General features: G+C 48.6%; 1 protein-coding gene across 1 annotated transcript in view; it reads left to right on the top strand.

The window, feature by feature from the left end:
* Clstn2 (calsyntenin 2) overlaps positions 1–18,945 on the top strand; it is a 378,995-nt gene that overhangs the window by 333,975 nt on the left and 26,075 nt on the right. The window contains exons 10-11 of the mRNA XM_042665750.1: positions 2,201–2,449; positions 4,123–4,244. Coding sequence (XP_042521684.1) covers positions 2,201–2,449; positions 4,123–4,244 — 371 coding nt within the window. The remainder of the gene's footprint in view (positions 1–2,200; positions 2,450–4,122; positions 4,245–18,945) is intronic.

The following is an 18,945-nucleotide window of genomic DNA, read 5'->3' as shown; positions in this document are numbered from 1 at the left end:
TTGGAGGGAAACGGGCCAGGGAAGGTGTTTTTACCAAGTCTAAATGAGATACAGTGGGTTCCAAACCATGGGAGCGGCAGTAGGGATGAGTGTAAGATAGAGTGAAGAGGCAAGAACCTGTGGTTGATCCTCTGTTGGATGAAAGAAGAATCTGAGAAGGACCCAGGCTGATCACCTTGGCTGGACAGCGGCACAACCACCCCACGCTAGGAATCTGGAGGCAAGAGCAGAGGTCCAGGAACGTTGATGACAGCCACCTACAGCACATCAAGTTCTGTGCTCTCCATTGCACCCTCTGGATCCATCCTGTCGTCAGTCCATTGCTTCCTGCTGTTTATCCATCCTGCCTTGCACAGAGGCAGCAGAGAACCCCAGACCCATGTTCCTTCTCTGTGTGGGCAAGACTTAGCCTAAGCCAGGCCCCACTGCCAGCTTAGGGAGATGTTGGTCAATGGCTTATCACTTCTTCTGAGGACCCACCAGCCTGGTGCTAGGCTTTCCAGAGAGAAAGAATCACAGCAGCGCTGTGTGGAACACAAGAAAGCCCTCAGTGAGAACTGTGAACCAAATCAAAGTTGACATCAACAGCAGCCCACGAGAAGGCTCACTCCAGTGACCCTCCGTCAGTACGTATTATATAAAATAGGAAAATGCTGTATGCTGCGTATGCCTTCCATAACTCAGAGGTCAGAGGCTGCTCCCCAGGGGGACCATGGCACTTCCCGGCAGCCAGCTGCTTCCTCCTGTATACCCTGCTGGGAGCCCATGTTCTGTTGGTAACACAAGAGCTCCCAGAACAGTTCCCTTTCAGGTACAGGCCACAGTGTGCAAGCATGCTATTAAAATCAAGTGCTTCACACGTCAGAGAATTACAGATGACCAGAGCTGACACTGTTGCTGCGGTTTATACACTTAGTAGCCAGATTTTCAGAGAATTCATTCATTCACTCATATGATCATGTACTTACTGCTTTGACAAACACTGCCTCACTGCTACTTGGCTTTACTCATCTCTGTCTCCTAAAAGGCAGACATAATTGAAAAGGGTTATGAGGCAGACTTTTGCGAGCCATGAGAGTCTCTGGTTTTCTAGCACACCTTGCAGCTTACCAGTGCTTGTCCTCACTTAGAATTTCCATCACCAGATTTGATGCCCTCAGAATAGCCCACATGGATTTTTCTTCAAGACACCCAAGAGCTAAGGCTTCCAGAGTGGACAGTGTCAGGCCCCCAGCCAGAGCCAGGGCTTCCCTTACTCAGAGAGCCAAAGGCCAAGTGGCTGAGAATGCACATGTCAGTAAAGGGCTGTATCCAAAGAGTCACGATGAGAATTTTTGTCCCTGAGACTTCCATCTATTTTCACCCTGTCCTCTCTCAGTCATCCACAGGCCACTTTGACGTGCTGAGGACTCTGTCCATAGAAGAATGCAAATACACCCATGAGTGCCTTTCAAACCCCAGCGATCTACATGCCGTCAGCACAGAGGAGGAGAGGTGCTTCATTCAGTTCCAGCATCTGCTCATGCTCACTGCCCAAGAAATCTTCCTAGGGAAATACAAAGTTACACTTCTAAAACGGTAGACAAATTATAGTAAAATTGTGAAACCTCCACTCTATCCATAGAAGGTATTTACAAGAAGACATATACAGGACGGGACTATACTCAAACCTTCTTTCATGTCTCCTGGCCCACACTAGTACTTGTTCAATACTTTTCTCTCCAAACCTGTTTGGAAGATGTTTCTAACCAGTTCCTCCACTAGCCTATGGAATTAGCGCCAGTGTTATATCACCAGGCACAGTAAAGTCCTTACCAAAGGTGGATGCTTACAGAGATGCAGAATGGCTCCCGACTGAGTCAAGCTCGGCTTCTTCTCACTAATGGAAGCCACCGGGGTTCTCTCAACACTCTGCACTCCTCCGACACCTTCTTCTGGTGGCATGGCTGGTTTCACCCTGCCTCACTGTGTATATCACTTTTGCCTCCCAAGTTGCCAATGACTTCTCAAGCAGACATAAGTAACTCGCAGAACACTATCCCAGGTCATGGGTCACAGGGCTCGGGGTGAGGGGCGGGCCTCATTGAACCTGAGGGCTGAATGGCCCATCCCAACCCAGGAGCTGAAACCCCAGGCAAGGAAACCCGCCTCCTGACGAGGACCTGTGGTCCTTCTGTCCCCTTCTTACCCCCTGCTACAGGAGCCTCCTCTGGCATCATCGACCTCCTGCCCTCCCCCAGCGCGGCCACCAACTGGACAGCGGGACTGCTCGTGGACAGTGGAGAAATGATCTTCAGGTTTGACGGCAGGCAGGGTGCCAAGATCCCCGACGGGATCGTGCCCAAGAACCTGACGGACCAGTTCACCATCACCATGTGGATGCAGCACGGCCCCAGCACGGGCGTGCGGGCAGAGAAGGAGACCATCCTCTGCAACTCAGACAAAACCGGTGAGTCTCTGGCCACCCGCCTGCACACAAGAATGGAGGGGGACGAAACCAGGAGTGTTGGGGGGGGGGGCACTCAGAATATACTCTGCTCTCTACTTTTCTGGCTGCTGATTTGCTGGTTTGGTGCGGGGGGAGATGGGGAAGGGGGAAGGTAAGTAGAGATCCAGACACAAAGAATGCAAAAGAAGAAAGCAGTGGTCTCCAAATGGAGTTCCTCAGAACTCCAGCATCCCCAAGAATGCCTTGGGGCTACTATAGGCAGGGTGGGGCCTGAGGAAAGGACCCAGCCCTCACCCTCACTTCAGCAGCGTTCCACTTTGAATATGTCATGTGAAGACTGCCAAGCGCCTTCCTTTTTGAACAAACAGTGATTTGAAAATAGCTTCCATTAGTGGAACAAATGAGGTGTGTGTCTAAGCCTGGGCAAGGCTGGCCATGCTCCATTATGTCAGGCTGGCCAGGTGGTTAAAAATGCTCCATTATGTCAGGTGCTGGCACAGCTCAAGACACAGAATGAATGCCAGCTACTCAGGAGGCTGAGATCTGAGGGTTGAGGTTTGAAGCCAGCCTGGGCAGGAAAGTCCATGAGATTCCTATTTCCAGTAAGCCATCAAAAAGTCAGAAATGCATCATTAATCTTGAATGAAAAAGTTAAGGCAACCCCCCCCCCAAAAAAAAGCTCTTAATCAGCTTTGTGACTTAGTTCAGTTATATAGCCTCATTTTCCCAGTCTGTAAAGTAGGCCTTAGCCTACATTAGGACATTCTGGCATACTCCAAGCAGGCAAAGGACTCTCCCAGTATCTGCAAAGCTCCATCTAAGTCTGTGAATCCAAGGCCGTGCTCCTTCCAAGGGGCATGTCACCTACTCGAGGCCTGTGCCTCCTCACAGACTTCTCTGTGAGCAACACAGTCGACTGAGGTCTCTGATACTGGCCTAACAAGTAGCTCCTCTCCTGCCATTCAGTGGCCTCATGGCTGGGTCCATGACGTGAGATTTCCTTAGCAAGAAAGGAAGTTTTTGTATTAGAGGAGGAAAAGGCCATTGGTGGGACAATCCCAGAATTCCATCAACTGTCCCTCCTCCCAGAAGCTACAAGTAAGCTCACTCCTCTGAACATAGATTAGCTATACAGGGCTGGGAAGGTGGCTTAGTGGTAGAATGCTTGCCTCGCACACCCAAAGCTTTGGGTTCAATTCCTCAGTACCACATACACAGAAAAAGCTGGAAGTGGCACTGTGGCTCAAGTGGTAGAGTGCTTGCCTTGAGCAAAGTGCTCAGGTCCAGAGTTCAAGCCTCAAGACTGACAAAAAAAAAAAAAAGATGTATACTGTGGTCACCTTGTCATGTGTGATGAAATAAATCCTGACCACACTATGGTAAAAATTCGTGTCAACCTGAGTAGCTGGGCTGAGGCAGTACATGAGTTCAGAACCCAGCTGGCCTCTGGGCAGAAGTTTTGCTATGGGCTCTCTCTTAAATCTTTCCCTTCCATTTCGGTGAGTTCCACCAAATGTTCTAGAACATTCATCAGAACTAATTGTAAGAAAGCAGGAGAGCCCATTGCTTTGTCCCGAGAGCCGTGCTTACGTGAGGTATTACAGACTCCCCCAGCACAGGCCGACGCACGCGGGGCTTTCTCTCACTGCCCAAGGCCTCTTTGTGCTTCCCAGAAATGAACCGGCATCACTATGCCCTGTACGTGCACAACTGCCGCCTTGTCTTCCTCTTGCGCAAGGACTTCGACCAAGCTGACACTTTTCGCCCTGCGGAGTTCCACTGGAAGCTGGATCAGGTAAGACTCTCGGGCACACGTGCCCCGGCTCTCAGCTCCTCCGGGGATGGTGGCAGGTGGGTATCTCTAGGATTTGGTGCTTTCAAAGAAATTAGCTCTGGAAGGCTCTCAGCATCTGGAAGTTAGGGTGGAAACTGCCCCCTTAAAGAGAAGAAGGACAAACTTCTCAACTGAGATGCCACGGGGCCAGCTGACTGGCCTGCATGCGCTGTGCACTGAGCTGGTGGGAAGTGAGGCCTCCCAGCTGCCAGGCCTCCTTCATGTGTTGTTAGCTTGGTGTTGTCAGTGGTCCGTGCCTCCCTTTCAGTGTTCTACCACCTCCTGTAGGTGACGGTCCAGCTTGCTTTTAGCATCAGAAAGTAGAAAACAGGGACCTTAACACAGAATTTGCTGCTGTGTTTTTCTTTTTTCTTCAATGATAAATAAAATACTTACAGAAAAAAAAAACAAAAAACAGAAAACAGGGACCTGAGGACTTTGAAGCCAATACCATCAGGGTGTTGATTTCAAGGGGAACTAATTCATGCCGGGATGCAAGTGATTGCGACTCCCTTTCGTTCTTGCCAAAGTACACATATGGATTCCCTTACACAAAGATTCATTCAGAGTGTAACAGAAATCAAGGATGTCAAGCTCAGGGGATGAGTGTTTGGGAGATCCTATGGCAACTGTCTAACCACTCCAGGAAACCTCATCCTGCTAGATCCCAGAATCCTGGGGAGATGGCAAGCAGATTTGTCTGCATGTCCTCTTGCATTGGGAAGAAAATCCCGTAGGAATGGGAAAATCTTGACATTATTTAGACCACTTTTCAGCAGTCTCACAACTATGTCCTAAAGTACCAGATGGCTTTTATGAGATGTTTTAAAATATATAATACAAATTGAAGGGATTTAAAATAAATTCCATATTGTGAGGGCATTTTTTTTTAAACACGAACATTGCCATACTGGTAACAGTAATTATAGACACCCGCGGCGGTTTCTGAGATGGGATGGAGAAGCGCGGGGACAGGCAAATGAAGTTGCAGAGTTGGAGATTAAAAATAGGCACGGGAGGAATTCTGGTTGTACAGATAAATCTATTTCAGAATCTAGCAAGAGTGAAATCTGTTCCCAAAGTAGGAACTTAAGCAAAGGCAGAGGGGCCCACCGAATGCCTTTTAGACTATGCTGGTCTTATCAGAGGGAGCTGCTCTGCATCAGGCAGGCTACCTGAGCAAGCCCAGGCTCAGCGGCTTGTCCAAGGCCACACAGCAAAGTGTAGTTGGCCTCTGCCCTTCCTGCATCGATGACAAGTGTGTGAATGTAAAATTGAACACATCTTACGATTTTAAAATCTTTGAAATTTGTAAGAGATCAGAATTATCACTGTAATGCAAATTGTTCCTACTCTTCGTTATTTTTATTTAGGCAGTTGTACAAAGTGTTTCAGGTGAACGTGTCTGTTTGTGAGTCCTATGCATTTCAACCAGTGTCACCTCTTCCGCCCTTCTCCCCTCTCTCCCACCCCACCCACCCCCTCAGTTGACAGGGCACCCTGAATATTATGACTGCATTCTCCCACCCTTCCTCCACCTCCTCCTTCCCTTAGCTTCACCTCCATGAGACAACAATGTCCAGCCTTCTGGTATCCATTCTGATGAAACCCTTCAAAACTGTTGCATCTTCTCCTTGTGCAAGCTCTACCTTAGTCTTTGACTGTGCAGGCTGACATAAAAAAAATTTAAACACTTTTTAACCCAGGCTGTGAAACCTAAATGGTAGACATTTATTTTCACATGGCTAAGGGGGCTGGGAAGTCCAGGGTCAGGGAGATTCGGCTCCGGGTGAGGGCTCTTTTCCTGGCTTGCAGAAAACATCCTTCACACGCTGTCTTTGTGGCAGAGGTGGACAGCTCCCTTCTTTTTTTTTGGGGGGGGGTGTCAGTAGTGAGGATTGAACTCTGGGTTTGGGCACTGTCCCTGAGCTCTTCAGCTCAAGGCAAGCACTCTACCACTTGAGCCACAGCATCACTTCTGGTTTTCTAGTGGTTTTTATTGGAGATAAGATCTCACGGACTTTCCTGCCTGGGCTGGCTTTGAACCGCGATCCTCAGATCTCAGCCTCCTGAGTAGCTAGGATGACAGGCGTGAGCCACTGGCGGTGGCTTCAGCTCCCTTCTAAGGAACCAGCCCTATCATATAAAGAACCCACCCTTACAACCTCATTTAATCTCTGTTGCTTCCTAAAAATGTCTAAATATGGTGGGATTTAATGTCTCAAGACATGACATTTATGAGGAAGTGACTCAGACCATACCATTTGTGTGCTAAGGAAATTACTACTAAAACTTATCAAAGACTGTCTATAGATGGATGGCCAGAAGCCACAGTGAGCCAAGTAAAGCATGCATGCTATACCCAGCTATGACTAGGATATGCATGCCACATATCCCAGTCATCCAGCAGACCAGCCTGTAGATCTGACGTTCTGAAATCTGTGCAGAAAGAACCTTCTAGAAGTTGCTTGGAAATCATTTGGAGCTCAAAATGAGCATATCTTGTAAAGCCTTCTCCCCAGGAAGTCCTCCTGGCACACCTCCCCCTCCCCAGGATGCCTCTTCTCCTCCTCAGATTCTGTGCAGAACTCCATCCTTGCTGTATCTCATTTTCCACTTTGTCCTGCCTGTCTGCTCTCTCTGTGCTGAGTATCTGGGGCCAAGACTGGGTCTCACCCAGCTCCGCCCCTTCAGTGTCTGCAACCCTGCGCACACACTCGGTGCTCAGCGAGTGCTTGTTTGCCTGACAGTGAATGGATATAGACATCAAAAGAAGGGAGAGATGAAGTGAGGAGGGAGGGGGAGAGGGAAGAAAAATCCTAAGATCCTCCTGGTGATTAATTGACCTTTTGATTCACTTGACTGAGCAATTTAAAATTCTAAAACTTTGTCATATTTTACTCTCTGGATCTCAAACAATGTTCATGTTTGATCTTGACAACTTATTTCAAAGACCCAGCTGGATTTGCCACCTGTGGGTCTACACTGGCCTTCACAAGGAAGGATTCAAGCCGCTGTAATTTTGCTATCGTGTGTCATAACTAAACTCCTGACCCAGCTGGGAAATTCCAGAAGCAACATGTCTGTTCTAATGCCTGATGGGCCTCACTTCTTCTTTTAACTCGGCAGCTTATTCTGGGTACCAATCATGCACTCTGCGCTGGGTATCCCACCTGTCCTCACAGAGGAGTCTCTGTTTTCTAGAAGTTTCCGATGATCAGGAGTCACATAGTTTGCAGTCCCATGTAATAGGTATGGACCTGGAGAAAGAAACCAGGTAAACTTCTTTGCAGGACGTCTAAAAGACTGGAGAGTTCCATGGCCTGAGGCCAGGCAACCAGGGAGAAGGAGGGACATTGTCAAGCCAGGTACAGGCTTAAGGACAAAGCGGAGACTTTCTGTAAATGTTAGGACCCAGGTATAAGGTGCCAAGTATACTAACGTGGCGTGTGATTGCATTGATTCTTTATTCCCCAAGGATGCGCCACAATGGAAGCATCTCTTATTCAGTAGAAGAGTGCACATTAAGAATGGGAGATGTGACACTTCGCCACGGCAAGTTCAGGCCCAGGCCAGGTTCTGTCGGGCTGTAGGACCAGAGTCTCTCCCTTCCTGTCTCCATAGTCGGGCCAGGGAGTCCAGCTCAAGACAGGTTTGTTTGAACAGCTAGCTCCTCCTAAGCTTGGAACCCAGGACCTGAAGTACAGGGCAGTCTGCACACAGCTTGTCAGGAGCACAGCCCTGAGTGAGGGGTCATCACAGCGACCCTGTGTGCTGTCAGGCCTTCCATCCCCACCTTAGAAGGCCTTTGCCAAGGTGTGCGGACAGCCAGGTAATGCCATTACCAGCCATCTCTCGGGAAAACCTCTGACAACCCACTGCCTTCCACAAAAGTAATCACAACAGCAAGGAGCAGGTAACTGTAATTGGATTTTTACTTGTGACTGGTTAATGCAGATTGTTCAAGTATGCAGCAAGTCATGTGCAAACCCAGACGAGAGGAAAGAATTCCCAGCGTTCACAGACAAGGTTTATTAATCTGTTGCCCCTTCTGACTTTAATATTATTTGGATATGGTTGACTCAGTGTTGCGAACTGTCTTGACCTCCCCCTTCAGACCTGTCGGGGCCGGGATGGAAGCTTGTTGACAGTCTACTGCAGTTCCCGCTTGGTGGTTGATACAGCTTGAGTGGCATCCTCAGCCAACCAGCAAGAGCACAGGTGCCCTTGCCTCCTATGGGGGCAGGGGGGAATCACTCTGAGAAATTGTAATGAGCCTAAAATGCAGAGAGCAGATTCATTTGGTTGGATATTATGCACCAGGATCTGACTCGACCCTGGGAAAGCTCACGGCTCTGCCACTTTTATTCCCGGTTGGTATACCGTGAGGAGGATTCTCCCGCAGAAGTCACACACCCCAACAACTGTGTGCTGCCAGGATGATGAAGGAAGACCCCGGCTGCCGTGCACCTCCAGGCTCTCTTCTCTTCTGAATCAGGCTTGCTACTCTACCGCCATGCATCCAAAAGCTGAAGATCAGATTTTCATGCGCAACATCCTATTTTTTAAAAATCTACCAAGCCAGATGCCAGTGACTTATGGCTGACATCCCAGCTACTCAGGAGACTGAGATCTGAGGATTGTAGTTCAAAGCCAGCCAGAGGTTGAGGGATAGCACCTAGGCCCTGAGTTCAGCCCCAGGACCAGCAAAAAAATATATATATATATATATATATATATCATTGTAAAAAAAAATGTCTATCAGGCTGGGAAGGTGGCTCAGTGGTAGAGTGCTTGCCTCGCATGCATGAGGCCCTGGGTTCAATTCCCCAGCACCACGTAAGCAGAAAAAAGCTGGAAGTGGCGCTGTGGCTCAAGTGGTAGAGCGCTAGCCTTGAGCTGAAGAGCTGAGGGACAGCGCCCAGGCCCAGAGTTCAGGCCCCACGACCAACAAAAGTGTCCATCGTTAGGCCTCATCAAGTGTTCTGCAGTGAGCGTATCTTTATCCTGTAGTCACGGGCTTGAGATTACTGATTGAGAAAAATGATTGTTTTGTTACAAGAAAACCACACGTAGATGGATTTGCTGGGGAAGTTTGAATCTTCTTAGGTGAGACTCATTTGTACCTTATTAATGCTTCTCATTCTCTCAGAATCCCCAGCTCTCTGGAGTGGGTGGAATATGTCTGGTCCACAATTAGCCTTTGCCATGCCTAAAAGGAAGGGATGGGTGTTGTACAGCCCCCTTCACCCAGGCCCCTGGTGTTGACAGTAGTCTTCCTCTTCTTGCATAAAGAAGAGAGCAAGTCGCAGGCCCAGCTCTCCAGAGCCAAGATTGGAACACATTGGCCTTGGGCAGAAACCTTTGCCTGTCAGTTCCATCCTACTTAGGGTGCTAAAGCTCCTGGAAGAAGATAACGGTGACTGAATCCCTTTACTCTTGGAGAAGAAAGAGTGTTGGAAGGATGCAAAGTCAGTTTTCTTGGATCTGCTCATTCAGCCACACTGGGAGTCAAATAGGTTAGTTCAATCATTATTATAGCCAAGTGCCAAGAAGTTAATTAGAGAATGGCCAGTCTAGCCCAGACCAGTCATCTTAATGAGCAAAATAATTGGGCATTGTCAGCATTCTAATTTCACTCTTAAAGACTAACTCTTGGGTACTCCAGCCAGATTTCTTCTAAGACAATATAGTCACCATCCCCCTCAGCATCCATCCCCGTTCACTGCCATCAGTGAGGCCCGCCTCCTTCTAGAAGGGAGGCCGGGCCGTACCTCTTCTTCCTTATTCACATAGAAGATGTCAGCTTGCAGGGTTGTTCTCAGTCAGTTCTATATGCAGAGTGGCCTCTGAGTCCAGTGCCTGTCACTTGTATATGCAAATGAAACCAATTCTTCTCTACAATATCTTTGGGGTCTCTGCACTGCCCCCGTCTTCTCAGAGTCATCCCCAGCTTTCTTCAGTCAAGGCTGGCGCTCTACCACATGAGCCACAGCTCCATTCCCAACTTTGTGGTGATTAATTGGAGATAAAGTGTCTCATGGTCATTCTTGCCCAGGCTGGTTTCAAACTGGGATCCTCAGATCACCACCTTGTAAGTAGCTCTGGATACTGGCTTGAGCCACCGATACTGGCTTCCATTCCATTTCTAAGAGAGCTTCGAGGTCTTGGCGGGGGCAGGAGCAGGGGAGGGGCGGGGTATGGGGCTTGCTTCCGTGGTTTCATGGTGTGCTTCCAACTTGCCAATGCAAATCCTGCCAGGTGGGCGGTCTGCTCTCTGACCATGTGGGTGTCCACACGCAGGGCCATGTGCTGTGTTTTCTTTGAGATTTGATGTTCCACATGGCAGCATCCACCACCACAACCCATCACCCAAGCCACCTTCCCTTCATGGCGAAGCACATTTCCTGACACCCTCGGACTCTGTGTCACAGACACCCCCAATGACCTCTGCACCATGCCACCTGCCTCAGCACCTGTGGCTCCCCATAGGCCACTTGTAGCCAAAAGAATAACGGCCCCCAAAGCTGCCCATCTCCCAATCCCTGAAACCCATGAGGAAGGAGCCTAACATGGCACAAAAGGTGTCTGCATATTTGGTTAGTTAAGGATCACGAGGGTCATGGGTCATTCTGGATTGGTCTTAGGGAGTTGTTGTGATAAGAGTCTTTATGAGAGGGAAGGCAGCGGGAGGGTTAGAGGTGGAGGAGGCGCTGTGGAGATGGACATAGAGGCCCAGCGTGGTGTGACATGAGCAGCCCCACGGACCCCTGAGCCCAGGCATGTGACAACCGGTAGAAACTGGAAGAGGGAAGGGATTTTGTCTCCACGAGAGATACATTCTTTTTGACACCTTGGTCTTATTCCAGTGAAACTCATTTCAGATGTGCGACCTCCAAAACCATGAAATCATAAATCTGTGTTGTTTTAAGATACGACGTTTGCAGTAATTTGTTACAGCAGCAATCGTAAGCTAATACATCACTGTGAGCCTTGGGGAAGCCTTGGGCCCATAAATGAAGCCACATCTCATCTCTTTGCACTTTACCGAGGTGAAACCAGTCCAGGCTTTCAAAATAGGCCCATAGATTGCTCTACATACCAAGATGGAATGCCAAAGTCACAGAGCCCCTCCAAAAAGCCCTCGCACACAAGGCCCAGTCTTAAGAGGGAGGAGGAAGAGGCAGCCTGGCAGCGCCCCCATCCGCTGCTTTCTCTTGGCTTTTTACCAGGCTTGCTTCGTGACCTGCCCAAGGGGCAGCTTTTGCTCTTTCCTTCCTCTCTGAGTGCCCAGCCTGCTCAGCAGCCATTTGATGAGAAATGAAGGCTCCACCTTTGAAGAAAGAAACAGGGCATCCTGTGTTTGGTTCTGGAAATGCTAAAACAAACTTAGAAAATCCTCTTTCTCTTGACAGTTTCCCTTGAAAGCTTAAAGATGACCAAGTAGATGTGAGCATTTGGTTCTGTTACAGCTTGAATCTAAAAATACCCGCAAAGGCCCATGCACGAAAGGACTGCTTGGTAGCCGATGGCATTTGAAATAGGATTGGATCGTGAGGCTCACGTGTAACTTTATCAACTGACTCATCCACTGGTGAATTCATAGATGAAGAGACTGTTTAGGAGATGGGGCCTGGATTGAGGAAGTGGATCCCTGGGCGTGTGCTTTTGAAGGATGTAGCTTAGGTCTTTCTGCTCCCCGGCTGCCACAAGGTGAGCAGCCTCTTCTGCTACAGCTCTTCTGATGTCTCAGGACACCATGCCATTCTGCCTCACCTCAAGCTCAGGAAAGTAGGCAGTTCTGGCCAACTTTCAGCCTTTCCACTTTTAAGCTGTTTCTCCCAGGCATTTTGTCACAGCAATGAAAAGCTGTCTGACACAGACTCTATATCATAGTGCCCTTCCCCCAAGGCACAGACTCTCAACATGTGCCTCCTCCTCGACCAGCCTGCTCCTCTGGCATTTTGTTGAGGCCATTTTTGATCCCATAAGACAAGACAGTGGAGCCAACCTCCCAGGAAAGACCGCTCCTTCGAGGAAGTCTTGAAAAGCAATAATCCTGGAGTCCCCAGCAGTGAGATTAATTTGTTCTACCTTCTCACAGTCTCCTTCCAGTCCTGTTTCCATCCTTAATGTCTAAACATGCAAATATTGCTGCACTTACTGCTCATTAGTTTAGCTAAAGGAAGTGCCCTTTAATTATGCCTCTAGATAATGAACCTCCTCCATCACCTTGACAATCAGTACATATTTAGAAGGAAGCAAGGCCTCATTATGAAGCAGCCATTGCCCTCCTTGCTTACTTACAAGACGGTAGCTTTCTTAAGGCGATATAGTTGGAATCAAAAGACAACCCTTCTGAGTGTGTTAACTCCTTGTGGGCTTGGGTATAAGAGTAGCAAACAGTTACTAACACATTACATGTTGGGGGGAAAGAGAGACAACTAACATTGCTGAGAGGGTACTGTGTCCCACCCCTAAACTCTACATTTATATGCATTGCGTCTACTACTTTTTAAGTCCAGTCTTAACTCTGTTCTTTATAAGTAGTGAAACTAAGGCTATGAAAAACGAAGTGATTTGACTCAAGTGTTGGACCACATCTACCGTTACTCAAAGCCCCATGTTACCGGTCATGTTTTCTTTTGTTTTTTTTTTCCTTGTTGAGATTTTCATAGCTTGGCATAATTGGGTAATCCACCAAACCTTTACCATAGTTACTTGTTGATCTACACAGATTCACAGAAATGGTTCAGTGCCACACAAGCCCCAGTAGCATAGGCCGACTGAACAACCCTGTCTGTGTGAACTTGTCTGTGTGGCTCCAAAGAAGAAAGCGCCGTGTGTCATGCAGAGGGAAGTCATTTCCGCCATCTGACCAGCCAATTACCTGTTCATCTTTCAAGACCATCCTCAAGGGTCACAACCTTGGCTTTCCTATTACTCTCTCTACAAGAGAGAATTGACTTACCTCTGTGGAGGAAGGGGCTGGAAAGGCTTTTATTATCTCATCATCCACCCTTTATTACAGTTATTTGTTCACTGGTTTGTGTCCTTTGCTACTCTGAGAAAACCACATCTTACTTTCTTCTTTAGCACAATGGCTAACACAAATATATGTTCGATAAATGCATCTTAATTTCTCTTTAAAGTGAGTGGCATAATCGGATCTTCTGTACCACAGTTCCCAAACACTGGGAGAGACAGACATACAAATGTAGGTATTATCTGAGGAAACTATGTATTTGAAACATCCCCATGGAATGGTTTTCAGCAATAAGAAAGAATGAAGTGTTTATTTATTTAACATAGGCAAACCTCAGAAATGAGCTATGAGAAAGAACCAAGGCACCGAGACTCATGTGTCTTTCCTAGCATGCGATGTGCCCACAGGACAGTCTCGTAGAAAGAGGAGGCTGATCTCTGTGACTAGGGGTTGGACTCAGGGTGGAAACTAACTGCAGATGAGCGTGGACATGGATTTGATGGTAGAAATGTTGGATTTCATTCTGATTGCACTGATCTACAAATTTGCTAAAATCCATTGAATTGTACATTTACAACAAGTAGATTTTACGATGTATAATCAGTGAAGCTATGATAATTAAGAACTGAGAAAGGGGAAAAATAAAAGGAAGGAAAAGGGAAGAGAGAAGAGGAAGAGGAAAAAGAGAAGGAAGAAGCGGAAGGAAAAGGGAGAGAGGGAAGAGGATGGGAAAGAGAAGGAAAGGTTATCAGACAGTCATATTCTCTCAGCTTGACATGTTCAGAGGCATTGGAAAGGTTAGAAATCACAAGGGTAAATGCCAGAAATGCTAGGAAAGGGAGCTGAGAAGTGGAGACGACTCCCCTAGGTGAACCCAGTGCCTAGGACAGCTTGCTGACTCCCGGCTCCTTACATTAAAGTTGCAAGGACTCACTTGGAGTGCCCAGCAGAGTGGTCCTGCCCTGACATCACAGGCTACCCTCCCCTCCTCGCTGCTTGCCTTGAGATCCTTGCTACCACCGCGTAGTCTAAAGACACCAGAGGTTCGCGTCTTCCTCCAGGACTGTTCGGCCAGCACCATGCAGGCCTGGTGGGCTCTGTCTCTGATGAGAGGCTCTGTGGGCCACATGAGCATCGGGCCATCGCTGCGTCTCTGCAGATTCCCTCACCTCCACGGACACAGGAAGGAGCTTTTAAGTCCTGTGGACAGTGAGCCCCTTTCTCCTGGAATCAGCACTGAACATGAAGCCTACTGACTTCCACAGAGAACACTATCACCTGGCTGCCACTTCCAGGGCCACTCAGGAGGTGACACCTCACTAAGGACCGCTTGCAAGCACCTGGCATCAAGCTGGTTCTGCACCTTCCCTCCTTTCACTAGTGGGAAACTCACTCCCCAGGCAGCACCACAGCCAGACACGGACACTGTACCTGCCCCAGCAGTCACCAAGATCTCACAGCCTAAGGCCTGAACGTGCTCAGCAGCAATGTCCAGTCCAGGCTCTCCTGGAGCCCGGAACATCTGCATTCATGGACAACAAACAGCCATACCAGGGAGATGTCCTCATCACACTTGATTGCTTTATGCTACTCCATTTCTGCATTTCAAGGCTTATGTGGGGAGGGAAGGTAGTGGAAGACTCTGCAAGCTTGCTCTCTGAAGATGATTTTACACAGTTTTCGTCCCCCAGCATGCTTAAGGCTTTTTATCTGTAGGGTAAAGCACCTTGGTCACATAAATTCTGTAGCGGCACCTGCGTATTGCCACAGCGTGAAGCATTTGTTTGTCCTCATGTGTCTCCCCAGCCTTCATTCTGCTCTGCTGCTTTTCCTCAGTTGATCTTTCTTGAAACAGCCTTAGGGTGATAACACCGTGGCCTGGCCTAGATGAGTTTATCACCCCTGTCCTGAGCTTGCTTACACAGGAGCTGATCCTGGCTACGATGTCTCAGGCTACCACTGGTTCAGGGGAAACGATTCATTGGATTTGGAGGCCATCAGTGTATCACCCATAACATTAAGGGAAGGATCATCAGAAACACACAAATGGACTTTGTAAAGAATTTTAATGGTTTGAGAAAATGTTACGGATTTTAAGAATTTTATGAGTTGAAGAATTTTAATGAGGATGAGAAGAATCTGTGACTTGCAAGAGACAGCGAGTTCGTACTTACGAAAATTTAGTTAGGTAAAAATGAGTTGACTTAGAAGGGGGAAAAGTTAAGAAAATAACAGAAAAGAGATGAGTGTCTCGTGTGCTGTGACTCCTGCTTCCTCTGAGTCCTCCGCTGTGGCAGGCCCTGCCCTGTGTTTGAGAATACAATCAAGAAAGCCGACAAAACTCTGGAGCTTCCAAAACATGTGTGTCCTGGAGGAAGCCATTCACGCGGCCGGTGAGCACATGGAAAGCCGCTCAGCCTCTTTAGACATCTGGAAAATGTACTTTTTAAACCCACAATGAGTAATTGTAAGCCACCACCAAAACATCTAGAAGTGAAGAAAGAAACGAAGAAGAGACGAGACCAAGACTGAGCACCTGGCAGTCACCTTTATTGCTTCTGAGAGTGGAAACCCAAGCAACCATGTCAATACCTAAAGGGGACCGAAGAGCCAGCTCTAGTTGTGTATCCAACAGAGCTTGTACATGGGTTCATTAAAACATTCCAGCAGTATTCCAAAAAAATGAGTAGGCATCAGATAACACTAATTGAATGAAGACCTACTCTTGTGTTCTGTGGTGTTCTGTGAAGAGGCAAGGAAGACATTCATCTGTTCTTTTTTTTTTTTAATTTAATTTTAATTTTATTTGTGAATATACTGTACAGAGGGGTTACAATTACATGGGCAGGATAATGCGTACATTTCTTACCAAGCATTGCAGCCTCCTCCTTTGGTTTACCCTTCACATCCCTTCCCAGCCTCCCCCCTCCCCCAGTCATCTGTTCTTGACAGTAGATTCTTAGCACTGAGCACGCTCTTGTCCATTTTCCTGCTTTATCATCAGGACTAAAGGAGTGCTTAACAGTAGCAGCCCCCTTTCATAGTACAGGCTTAGTAAGCATATTCTGGATGACTAAGTGGATACGTGAAGGGTTTGATGGAAATGAAAATCACTTAGGACTCTGCGGACAGACCACCTCCTCATCCCCACACCGGGAGCCAGGACTGCCAGCACACAGGACACTCCCAGAGTCCGACGGACCTTCCTCATCTCTGCCCAAGACAGCCTCCATCTGAATTGTCACCATCAATTGTAGACTACCTTAAAGGAAAAAAGAGAGAGAGAGAATCCTTACGACATAGATTAATATTTCAAGAGTACAAGGTTCTAATTTACAACCAAGACCTTTGGTTTAATCACCCAAAGGAAACAGAAAGAAGTCTGCAAACATGGTCGCCTTGCCCGTGGCTCCCCACTGCGCCCCGTGCTGGGTTTACCTCTTTGGCCTTTAATTATTCTGTTCTCTCCCACGCCTTTATCTCTGACACGTTGCAGTGAAAATGTGATTTGCCATTCAGAGGTTTCAGCAAAAACCACATCCAAGTCAGCAAAATGAGAGTCTGATAAAGTAGCCGGGGGCCGGGACAAGGCTCTGAAAGGATGTTTTTAAAGTGTATTTAATTAAGTCGGCTTATGATTTAGGGTGGAGGAGATTCATCTGCATGCAGTACCGGGTTTGTTTGGAGTTGCGGTAGTCACACTGTTCTTCAAGCTGTAGCATCGGTCATGGAGCCTGAGCACGTTTGCTTCTTCAGGCAGATACGCGGAGACCAGCACCTCCCGGGCAACAGCTACTTCACACGAAGTGTTGAGCTAAGTCCTCTGAGCGGCAAAGAAATATGGACTAAAACACCTGCTCTATTCTTGCAGAGACTAGACAGTACTACCGTGTGGTAACAGAACAAGGAAGAAGCGGGTGTGAGGAGGGTTATTTAGTCTACCCCCCCCCCTCCCGACCTGCCCCGCTAGGATCTGCTGCAAGTGCTCTGCCTTCGTCGACTTTTCCAGGCTTCGAGGCCATTTGTAAGGTGAAAACAGGCTTGACATGGCACATCCGAAGCCGCACAGCCCCTCCCCACCCTCCAGCCCTTGACAGAGTATTGCCTTGAAAGTAACATCTCAGATCACACCGACAGGTGTTAGAACCTTACAACAGTGCATCGTGATGAGAAGATGAAGAGAGTTGAGCACAATGGCTTTTACATCACAGAAGGTTCTCTTTTTGAGGACCCACAAAGAAATTTCCATCTAGACTCCGTACAAGAAGAAAGCTCTGTTTCTCCATAACAACAGGTATCTTTTCATCTGTGGCTGGACGTGTGAACCACTGCATCTCCCATGTCTCGGCCACTGGAAAGCCCAGAGCCCAGCGCCAGTTCCCTGCTCCAAGTGTGAAAGAACAGAACACGGAGAAGCTCACTCAGGGACTTAGGGTAGCTGTACACTCCCTCCGGAGATTCTTCTAGACTCTGCATCTTCCCCTGAAGCCACTTAAGCAAGACCTGATGCAGACGTGGATGGCTTCCTTGTAGAAGCAGGAGGGAGCCCAGGACGAAGGCAGTGGTGAACTTAGGGTTAGACAGGGAAGGAGGCCCCATGAAGTGTGCGCTTTCCTGTATTGTGTCTTGTGTGAGATGAGAAAGGACAAGAATGTGTCCAGCTGATCCTGTCTCTGTGAGGTCAAGATTTCCCCCTAGGAGCACTGTCCCTGCTGTGGGGAGTGGTTGAGATCCTGCCACCCCTCATGGGCAGCCAAGAGTCCCCTCCCAGGTGCCACCGCCCTGCCTCCAACATCCCTCACGGAGCCATGTGCAATAACCAGCCATGAAGGCAGCTGGGCCCAATGGCCATAACCCAACCCTGCCTGCCCCAAGGCGGCCCGGAAACACCAGACTAACTACCCATGTGCTCTCTCAGCATGGCTTCTCTTCCTAACTTAAAAAGAAAAGCATCTTATATTGAGCCACATTCAGTCTGTTTAGCATGAGTTAGGATAGACATAAAATACAGCAATTTGCAGTAAGAATCATACCCTTGGGATGCTCCTTTTTTTATACCTAGCATGCCCACAAGAGTGGCACAGGTGGGTACTGAATGAAGCCTCCATACTGAGACAGTTGTCCTGCCAAAGCCTGGGACCAGCCCCTGCCTTGCCCATAGTGCCCTCAGGAAGTCTGCCCCGAGTGCCCCCAGTGCCCTCAGGAAGTCTGCCCCACAGTGCCCCCAGTGCCCTCAGGAAGTCTGCCCCGAGTGCCCCACAGTGCCCTCAGGAAGTCTGCCCCGAGTGCCCCACAGTGCCCTCAGGAAGTCTGCCCCGAGTGCCCCCAGTGCCCTCAGGAAGTCTGCCCCGAGTACCCCACAGTGCCCTCAGGAAGTCTGCCCCACAGTGCCCACAGTGCCCTCAGGAAGTCTGCCCCACAGTGCCCACAGTGCCCTCAGGAAGTCTGCCCCACAGTGCCCACAGTGTCCTCAGGAAGTCTCCCCCACAGTGCCCTCAGGAAGTCTGCCCCGAGTGCCCACAGTGCCCTCAGGAAGTCTGCCCCGAGTGCCCACAGTGCCCTCAGGAAGTCTGCCCACAGTGCCCCACAGTGCCCTCAGGAAGTCTGCCCTGAGTGGCCCCATAGGGCCTGGACCACACCTTTTCTTCAAAGCTAGAAAGTCGGTACTGGGTACAA

This window comes from Dipodomys spectabilis, unplaced genomic scaffold, assembly GCF_019054845.1.
Source record: "Dipodomys spectabilis isolate Male_0828 unplaced genomic scaffold, ASM1905484v1 ptg000342l, whole genome shotgun sequence".
NCBI classification, from domain to species: Eukaryota; Metazoa; Chordata; class Mammalia; order Rodentia; family Heteromyidae; genus Dipodomys; species Dipodomys spectabilis.
This window is presented reverse-complemented; position numbering and strand designations above follow the sequence as displayed.